Source organism: Mya arenaria, chromosome 7 (genome assembly GCF_026914265.1).
Source record: "Mya arenaria isolate MELC-2E11 chromosome 7, ASM2691426v1".
Classification (NCBI taxonomy): domain Eukaryota; kingdom Metazoa; phylum Mollusca; class Bivalvia; order Myida; family Myidae; genus Mya; species Mya arenaria.
Genome location: NC_069128.1, coordinates 63119304 through 63130378, shown reverse-complemented (window position 1 = coordinate 63130378; position 11075 = coordinate 63119304). Strand labels below are relative to the sequence as shown.

General features: G+C 36.2%; 1 protein-coding gene across 1 annotated transcript in view; it reads right to left on the bottom strand.

Annotated features, from left to right (window-relative positions):
* Positions 1–370: 370 nt before the first annotated feature.
* LOC128241523 (nicotinamidase-like) overlaps positions 371–11075 on the bottom strand; it is a 48251-nt gene continuing 37546 nt past the window's right edge. Inside the window, exons 8-9 of the mRNA XM_052958492.1 lie at positions 3361–10733; positions 371–1323 (exon numbers count right to left, since the gene is read on the bottom strand). Coding sequence (XP_052814452.1) covers positions 10683–10733 — 51 coding nt within the window. The 3' untranslated portion in view covers positions 371–1323; positions 3361–10682. The remainder of the gene's footprint in view (positions 1324–3360; positions 10734–11075) is intronic.

Genomic DNA, 11075 nt, shown 5'->3' with positions numbered 1-11075 from the left:
ATCACGTTGGACGTTGTGTGAGCAAGCGTAAGTATTTTTTAACGTTTTGAATGTGTATTTTTGATTTACTCCCAAATAAGATATACTTAAATCATTACAATCGATTTGATATACCAAAAAGGATTAATAATTGTCAGAAATAATGATTCTTATGAAGGATACTGAGTTTTATATGAAAGAAGTATTATAATATCCACTGTGTATTCCATTTTTTATAATAAACTGAAAAGAAACACAATAAAATAGACGTTATACTTCAGATGAAGTTCACTGTACTGCTGTTTCTGCCGCTTGCCTTTGCGAAATTACTTCCCGGTAACCGAGTTGAAAAAGAGAAAGTACAATTTAAGGTTGGTATTTTTAAATTAAACATAAACATTTCAATCACAAATGTATAATTATACAGTCGAAACTAGCTATGTCGAAGTCCATTATCACGATGTTATCAACAAAGTTGACCAAAACCAATTTAATTTGACACCATACTCTTCCTAAACCTGAATAAGGCGACGCTTTCTTAACTTTATTTCCATGTTACACATTAAATATTTCATCATATTTATTTTTGTTCATTTACATTTAAAAGGTTTGGAATGTTTTGCGAGACTCCCCTTTCACATATATAAATATCTGGGCCAAATTGACCACAGCACAAATTATTTAGGCCCAAATGGCCATAGCGCAAAAAAACTAATTTTGGGCCCACTTGACCCAAAATGAATTTTTGAAATAAAATGGTCCGAAAATGTTGACCCGATTAAAGGCCAACTGGTCACCTGCCAAACTTTGGCGTCTTCCATGGCGACCTACCCCAAAGCCTCAGGGTTGAAAATAAGCAATCAATTATTGCAGCAGTTAAACAATACAATTTAGTTCAGCTCAGCAAATATGCAAATCAGTATCAACTATCAATTACAAGTATTCATTCTTTAGCAAATGTAAGTGAATTCCGTCACGGAAAAGCAATGTTCGGAAAGCACTTTAAAATGGTTAATGATAAATTTGCTTAAGATTTGGATAGAAAAGGTGCTGCCGAGCGCTAACCAATAGAAGTATGGCGTACTTAGTACAACGGGTATTGACGCGGTGTTCAACGTACAAACCCTTTCAACAAAAGCAAGGTATCATGATAGTTTACACATTCTGCTTAGGAGACACAAAATACATTTTTTCATATAGTCTATGGGAGCCTCGCCGGACTTGGATTCTTCGGGGTATTCGTCTGGCAACTTCTAATGGCCGTTGCGCACATTGAACTTTCTGCACTGGGTCGCCAGCTTCCCCGGTTTTACGTCATTCAATAGAGCGATGGTAATGGCAAAACTGAAATATTCGAACAACACAACAGAAGAGATCAACTATTTACATCGAAAAATGATAATATAATGCGTCTGATGCTAATGTTTGTATATAAAGCGTACTGCTCGGCTGCCTAAAATATGCAGGGGGGTAGGGTGGTTTTTTTTTAAATGACGATGAAATTAATTCCATAACTTTTAACACACCTTGTACTGACGATGGCTTGATTCGAAAGAAAGCTTTACCACAAAGGATTATTACGTGTAAGGCGAGAATTTACTTGACCAATAGAAATTTAGAAGAGCGATAAACAACTCATGCGAATTGACCCTACGTTGACCTTCGGTTAATAACAACTAACATTTCACTTGTTGATAACCTCGGTTACTCGACATGAGTAACCGGAATTATCAACAAAGTTGACCAAAACCAATTTAATTTGACACCATACTCTTCCTAAACCTGAATAAGGCGACGCTTTCTTAACTTTATTTCCATGTTACACATTAAATTTCTTTAACGAAGAAAAACAACTTAGCTGTCCATTTCATCATATTTATTTTTGTTCATTTACATTTAAAAGGATTGGAATGTTTGGCGAGACTCCCCTTTCACATATATAAATATCTGGGCCAAATTGACCACAGCACAAATTATTTAGGCCCAAATGGCCATAGCGCAAAAAACTAATTTTGGGCCCACTTGACCCAAAATGAATTTTTGAAATAAAATGGTCCGAAAATGTTGACCCGATTAAAGGCCAACTGGTCACCTGCCAAACTTTGGCGTCTTCCATTGCGACCTACCCCAAAGCCTCAGGGTTGAAAATAAGCAATCAATTATTGCAGCAGTTAAACAATACAATTTAGTTCAGCTCAGCAAATATGCAAATCAGTATCAACTATCAATTACAAGTATTCATTCTTTAGCAAATGTAAGTGAATTCCGTCACGGAAAAGCAATGTTCGGAAAGCACTTTAAAATGGTTAATGATAAATTTGCTTAAGATTTGGATAGAAAAGGTGCTGCCGAGCGCTAACCAATAGAAGTATGGCGTACTTAGTACAACGGGTATTGACGCGGTGTTCAACGTACAAACCCTTTCAACAAAAGCAAGGTATCATGATAGTTTACACATTCTGCTTAGGAGACACAAAATACATTTTTTCATATAGTCTATGGGAGCCTAGCCGGACTTGGATTCTTCGGGGTATTCGTCTGGCAACTTCTAATGGCCGTTAACTGACAATGACGACGATATTAGTCGTCTACTTTCATTTCTGAGATCAGCGACAGAAAATTTTCTGGCAGTTGTTCTTGGCGAGTATGTAAAGGTGCTAGCCGGTGGAATCTCTGCCACTGTTTGCGTGAAATGGAATCAGCAATTTCGTTTGCATGTGTATCAATGTGCATTGCCTTAAAGAAAATATTAAACTGCATGCATTTCAAAACAAATCTTCTCACTAGCTTCATGACCCGCTCTGACTTTGCTGTTTGCTTGTTTATTATAGAGACTAGCGCTAAATTATCTATACGAAAAATGATTCGCTTATTTGCCAACAGCGGCGCCCACAAGTAAACGGCTAAAACAACTGGGACCATTTCGAGAAATGTGATGTCCTTCATGACATTATCTTTTATCCAGTGCTTGGGCCATTGAAAGAAAGCCCACTTGCCGTTGAAAAAATACCCACAGCCCAACTCAGCGCTACCCGCACTGTCGGTAAAGAGTTGCAAGTTTTCATTTTCATTTTCTTTAAGAATAAAGAGCTATATACAAAAAAGGCGTCGGTCCATTGTTCAATGTTTGATATTTTGGACTTATTTGGTTTGGCTCTAAGCGCAATTTCGCCGTTCGGGCCTATTGATAATTGTTTCACATCATCTAGAGCGCTTACGGGTTTATCTTGGTCTAATAATTGAGCAAAATCGACATAGCTACCAGAAATAATCTTAGATTTAATGGAAGCCGACACGAGTCTCCCAAATGGCTGTGTATGCTTGGCGACATATACATGGTTGCATCCTGCTCTAAAGGTACATTAACTATGGGGGTTATACCTTGCTCACAATGTGCCTGATTCACCAAGGGCGTAGTAAACTCCGTGCTCTGGCTTTGGGCGGCCTGCACGTCCGAATACCTCATGGGTAGCGAGTCGCTGTATGATGTGGCACTAAATGTCGCGGCGCTTGTCGGTGCTCATGACGGCTGAACCACGTGGCTGGCAGGCGGTGCGTTCATGGTGTTCACCTGTGTGCACGTGGACTGTGTCCCTGTTACCGGCGTGGCCGTCTCGAACCTGGCGCGCTTGGCCGTCCGCAGCTCGTGTATGATATCGCGAAGATCCGTCTCAGACATGTCAATAAATCGAAAAGAAAAGTAAACAAGGAAATGACAGCATGATTAACCATGAGCGAGTAAATCTATTTTAACCACAGCTTATATCACTTACAGTTCTTATAGTTAATATTTACTTTATGACAAGGCCGGAGCCACTAAATCACTATTGCATAATAAATATACTTGTCCCACACAGTTATAAATTTTAATTTCCCCTGAGCCGAAAAGATGCATATTGAAGTCAAGTATTGAAAACAAAAACCCGAATGACAGAACGCGTCCTCTCAGCTCAGATAATTAAGCGGGAGCTATCATTACCATACAGCTTTACAGTAACAAACCAAGGTATAGTTAAGTAGTATACCGGTGACCACGTGCGCTCTGTCAAAAACAGCTGAGCAAATATCGATCATGACTAGACATATGAAAACCAATAATAATGTGAAGCCGATAAATATTACATATCACTTATAAAATTAATTTTGACGAAGCAATATAATTAATATCAAATAGTTTTTTGTTTTTTTTGTTTGTTTTTTTAAATGACGATGAAATTAAAACTTTTAACACACCTTGTACTGACGATGGCTTGATTCGAAAGAAAGCTTTACCACAAAGGATTATTACGTGTAAAGCGAGAATTTACTTGACCAATAGAAATTTAGAAGAGCGATAAACAACTCATGCGAATTGACCCTACGTTGACCTTCGGTTAATAACAACTAACATTTCACTTGTTGGTAACCTCGGTTACTCGACATGAGTAACCGGAGTTCTTGTTATGTAGAACTTTTTTCATTCTTTTTTCGGTTCAGTTATACACTTTTTTGTATTTCGGTTATCTCGAATGTTCGCTATCTCGACGTTTTTTGTCCGTTGTCCAAACGACTTGGACAAAACGAGTTTTGACTGTATCACTAAAATGTTCTAATTAATAACTTTAAGGAAATAACTGTTTTACTTATACCATGTTTATAAAACTTTATGTAAACAAGTGCGAGAACCATGTACCATGTAACCCAGATCCGCTAGCACCGGATTTTCAAGCTTAATCCTTTTATTTAAATAAAAAAAATCTCATAATTCTAGACTAAAAATACAAAGCCAAAAATGTGAAAGAAATATTGATTGTGTACTGTATATTTATACTAACAATATATATACTGTACAAAGTGCATATTTAGAAACAAAATATTTTTAATATGTTTTCACATTTTTTTGTTATTGTATTTTAAGTATGGAAATATAGGATTTTTTTTATATTTTTTTAAAAAAATGATTGAGTTTGAAATTCCAGTGCCAGTGCCATGGGCTGGTGTTTAAGGTCTTAACGAAAAGGTTTCGACCGCCTATTTGCAGTTTTCTCTGAATTCATTCCTCCAGAACAAACGCGAAAATAACAATTAAAACTGCATGCAAATCTTGTTATGATGCTAATCGTACGTACGGTGTACACTTTAAAACAATACAAAAGACCGGAGGATTTTAAATATTAAATATGCACATTTCAGGCCTTGACATACAATGCAGTCTTGGTGAACAAAGATATACAGGAAGCCGATGTCGTGCCAGGAATACCACCAACGATCACTGTGAGAAACGTTTCTGCTAATGTGAACAAGGTTGAACGGAGAGACAAGATTATCCAACAGTTATTGCAGTCAGAATCCGATGTGATTTGCTTGCAGGAGGTTTGAATATTTTTTATTTTTATTTTTTTTTTAACTTATAATAGTCAGATTTTTTACTCGGCGCGGGACTTTTAACACACATTCCGACATTTAAACCATACATACCACAGTAGTTTGAGGATAGTTGAGTGATTTAGGGCCTCATTAGCAAGACATTGTTACCTTTAAATTGTCTTACATTCGACTAGTTCTACTTTATGGCCTGACAGAAGTGTCAATGAACAGGCCCCAATATCACAACACTACTTAAGTTAAATCTCAAACTCAGTCTCAACTCATTTCACCATATAAAAGCGTAATATTCTTCAAAATCTTGCAAGTTGTATACTTATTGAAAACGTATTTCCTTATAGAATGTGTTGATAAAAAGATTTTGTCATTTTTTCAAAGAAAACTCATTCTTGAACATGAATTATACTTGAGTATTTTATAAAAAATACAGAATTGTACTCAAATATATTTTTTGGCTGTAAATATATTTACTTTGGAATTCGACCAAAGGCTTTTATCAGAATATTCTGTGATAGAATGCGCTTATAAAACTGTTAAAAAACACATGTGATTTTTAATAAATTTTAATGCTATGTGATAAAATGTGTTGAGACTGAGTTTGAGATTTGACTTAAGTATTTTCGTGATATTGGGGCCTGGTCTATGAATTAGTAAATAGCAGTGGCGGATCTAGGATTTGGCGTTAGAGGAGGCACAACTCTAGGGTGCAGTTTTGGACATGCGTCATACTCCGGAACCAAACAATATACTTCTCAACTCCATTTATTTGAGCCATAAATTACTTTTTTAAACTAAATACGATATTGTACAGAGTCTGGTTTATGGTGGGAGGGTATTTGCTGCAATAAATATTTGTTTATGCTTTGAACAAATGAGTGAGGATGCTGTACAGACCATGGTTTATGGTGGGAACGTAATAGCTGCAATAAATGTTTGTGTGGGCTTTGAATGTAATGTTTAAGGCTGCTGTACAGAGCCTGGTTTATGGTGGGAATGTATTAGCTTAAATACAAAAAAAATCGTGCTTTAAAGGTAATGTTTGAGGTACTTGTTCATAGCCTGGTTTATGGTGGGAATGTGTTAGCTGTAATAAATGATTGTTTTGTGTTTTGAATGTAATGTTTAAGGTTCTTGTACAGAGCCTGGTTTATGGTGGGAATGTATTAGCTTAAATACAAAAAAAATCGTGCTTTAAAGGTAATGTTTGAGGTACTTGTTCATAGCCTGGTTTATGGTGGGAATGTGTTAGCTGTAATAAATGATTGTTTTGTGTTTTGAATGTAATGTTTAAGGTTCTTGTACATAGCATGGTTTATGGTGGGAATGTTTTAGCTTAAATACAAAAAAAAATCGTGCTTTAAAGGTAATGTTTGAGGTACTTGTTCATAGCCTGGTTTATGGTGGGAATGTGTTAGCTGTAATAAATGATTGTTTTGTGTTTTGAATGTAATGTTTAAGGTTCTTGTACATAGCATGGTTTATGGTGGGAATGTTTTAGCTTAAATACAAAAAAAAATCGTGCTTTAAAGGTAATGTTTGAGGTACTTGTTCATAGCCTGGTTTATGGTGGGAATGTATTAGCTGTAATAAATGTTTGTGTAAGCTTTAAATGCAATGTTTTAGGTTGCTGTACAGATCCTGGTTGATGGTGGGCATGTATTAGCTATAATAAATGTGTATTTGTCCTTTGAATGTAATGTTCGAGGTTGTTGTACAGACCATGGTATACAGTGAGAATGTATTAGCTGAAATAAAAAAAATTGTTTTCGTGCTTTAAAGGTAATGTTTGAGGATGATGTGCAGAGCTTGGTAGATGGTGTGAATGCTGTATACCCACATTCCTTCAGCTCGCTTCATAGCTTCAAGGACGACACTATTTTCATTAACGACGCACTAAGAGGTTATTTTTGTTTACCTATTATATTGATAATTTAGTTTCAAATAATAATTATTGCATTTTATTAAACAATCTATTCCCTGTTATTAAATATTGTCGTTTGTATCATTTAAACCGTTTTTTGTTTTAAATAAAGTACATTCTGTACTCTCACAGAATGATCGTTTTGACAACTTTTTGATTTTTTTGTAGTGGAATGAGCCAATTTTGGCGCAAATATCTGGAAACCAGTGATATAAGACTGCTGATCAAATATCAGATCGCATTTTTCATATTAACGTTAAAAAATGCATGTTTTATGGCTAAATGCGTTTCTTACGCGTTTAGAAAAATCGGTTTTGGGGCAGTTTTCCAAACAATTCGAATCAGTTAGTTTTCTTATATGACTGTTGTGAAGGCATTGATGCCACTATCAGCTGACTTACGACAAAAATGAAAAGAAAAGTCTGAACTGTCAATCTGTGGGAGTGTAGCTTTAAATTTCATTGACAGGACACATAAAACGTTAATTTAAGATCTGGCGTCCCTGATTTCTCGAACCTTAACAGACTTAAGTAGCTTATTTTGTTAAGCAAAATTTCTTACTTTAACCTGATTTTTATAAATAAGTTTTTCATAATTATCAGACAAATAACTTCAATTAACGGTATAAAATCTTCCAAAATAGTAAATATTTCACAAATTATAGAAAAACAAAAATAGTGGGCTTAACTTAATCATGTTAAAACAGACTTAAGTATTTTTGAGAAAATGGCCCGTGTAGAAACAATTAAATATTACCCAAAAAAGCAATCTTCTATAACTGAACTCCAGCTAATTCCGTAGGTGTTGGCGGAGATCATGTCTGCTTGTCAAAAGTGTTTTATGCGTAAATTTTAAAATAATAGGACGCCGCTTAATACGTTTTTTTCAGCATGTGATGTTTTCACTGTTTCATATTTACGCATTAATAGTTATGTGTCAATACGTGTTATAGAGCTCCGTCAATAATCGCGAATTAACACGTTTCGTTCAATGTGAGTTAATGATAATAAAAATATAGTACATTGTATATAGATAGACAAATTCTCATTGGTTATGCACCAGTCAATTGTAACCACGCCCCCCCCCCCAGTCCGGGGGTATAACAGGGATAGCGGGAGGAAAGGGCCGTGTTTTAACCTTCAAAGTGGCCCCGCAGTGCCGGGGAAACGTGGTGGTTTTGTTTTCGCGCCGAAAATAGCGGGATATGGGCCTAACATAGAATGTCCCCGGGGTGCAGGGGCATTTCGAGCGGCTTTTACCAGGCTTTTTACCAGGAGTTTGTCTGCGCAGAGCGGGGATTTTACCTTGGAAGGGCTGGACCGAAAGTAAAAGTCCACGCTATTCACATGACCTGGGGGCCCGTGCTGTAATTGACATGTTGGATTTTACCAGCTGTTTGTCACCGCATGGCGGGGATTTTACCCGGGATTGGCTGGACCGAAGGTCAAATTCCCCGCTATTCCCAAGCCCTAGGGGCCGTGGTTACAATGGAATGATGCATTAAAAACACGATCGGCGATGAAATTATTTTACTAGTATATCATATTTCATGACATTGTTCTTTCCTTACTCATAAGAATGGTGTATTTACGAACACAACATTGATACAAATTCATCAGAAATAAACAAACGCTAGCGCCGAAATAGCTTGGGCGTCAAATCACACTTTTCTCGGTGTAGAGACGCAAAATGAAGCAGAACATTATGTGAGCGCTTTTAAGCTTTGTCTTGAGTAAGTGTTGCTTATGTTGTTTGTTTCTTGTTTGTTGATGAATCGGAATATAATAACACATATTTTGGCTAGGAAGCCATAAACAATTAAAACCCGATCGCTCGAACTCCCAGGGACCGGTGAAAATATCTCGAGCCTCATAAAAATTGAGCCTAGCGGGAACGTTTACCATCCGTATACCTTCAGTATAAAGAAATCGGTCCTTTACATATAGTTCGAGCCAATGAGGATTTCGAGCCAAGTGAGTTCGAGCCAACGGGTTTTGACTATGGTCCTATCATCACTGGCAAAGTATCATTTTGAACTCGGCTGCGCAACGGTCAATATGAATTTCTGTCAGTGAGTATCAGATCAAACTCAATGGCTCCATAGTGAATACTTTTATGATGTAATACCATCTACTGTACTGCACTAAGGCTGGCATTTTCTTCGAAATACTACAAGCTTTGTTCTTGTCTTTTTTTGTAGTTCCAATGTGTGACTACAGCCTGTTAAATAGCTTCTTCGGATGTCTGGAGTCACTGTGTCCAACAGAATTTGCGAAGGGACAAGTAGGGGCGGAGTTGATAAACTGTGGTATAACGAACTGTCTGGCGCAATATGCCCCTTTAACAGCTGTAAGCGGACAGGACTGTATCATTTGTTTGAGGACAACGGCTGTTGGACTTGCAATTAGCACGTAAGATGGATTCATATATGTTAAGTTAGCAGTGTTTAGTATTCTATTCGGAAATCTCAGTGAATTTTAGAATGTTTACCAATGTCGTTGTCGTATAGCACAAACCATGTGGACTTATGTCAAAACATTATGTTGTTCTTTTTAGTTTTCAATCTCATGGCACAATTAACTTCACTTGGAACAACTTAACCAAAACACACAATATTCCCCATGCACGCGATCAATTCTTTTATATTACTGTTAAATATACGCAAGTAATATGTATTTTTTTAACCACTTTAGCTTGATTTACTCGTATGTTTAAGTGCAGATCAATCAGAATAAGATAACAGCGTTGCGCACAAATGTGATGCTTTGAAATTATATTCCTAAAGATGCACTCTTACTCCCAAATAAGATTTATCAGAATTAATGAAATTGTTTAAATATATAAAAAAGGATGAATAAATGTCGAAAACAAATGGTTCTTATGAAGGATAAAGAGTTTAATTTGAAAGAAAGCTGCAGAAAACACGGTATTTCTACTTTATGAAACGATTGTAGATCACAGCAAATCTCTTAACACTCACCGTCATTTATTTTATTTTTTGCGTTTGCATCTATGCAATACACGGTTACAATCTTGTTATCAGTAATTAATATTTTTCATAAATACCTTATTTAGTATGTAGTTAAAGGTTTATCACTCGAAAATGTTGGTATAAATGTGTATGTATTGATTTTGAAATAGAATGTCACTTAAATGATTAATGTTTTCTGATATCCGATTTTTTAGTTTGTTATGCATGTGTATGTATTTTTAATAAGTGTATCACTTTAAACATGCTATGACCACTAGAGTTATAATGGATTGCATTCGCAACGTGACCATTGTTCAGATGTAGTAACCCAGTCCCAGTCGGAGATGGCCAGAGAATCAACACGCCGGCCTTGGTGCTTTTATCTAAGAAACCCTTAACAAATAGAGCGACCATACCTTTCTATCCTGGAACTCTGAACAACTTAGACTACGGTCTACTAGAAGCACTTGTAAGTAGCTTCACTGTTCCTTGGTATTCCTGTTTAAGAAATCAACATATTATGTAATCTATAAATCAACCATCCATGATTGGACAAATAGCAACTTTGAAAACAGAATCAAAATCGATATTTATATATGCCTATTTATAGACAGGAAACAGTTTTTCATATGACGTCGTAATAACGCTGGTAAAATCACTTTAATCACGCAACACCACAGTCCATAATTAATTTTCAATAGCGTTGTTAAAGCTGCACTCTCACAGTCTTACCGTTTTGACAGCCTTTTTATTTTTTGTCTTTGAATGAGCCAATTTATGCGAAAATGCATGGTTACCAGTGATATCAGACTGCCGACAAAGAAGTCAGATCGTAGATTT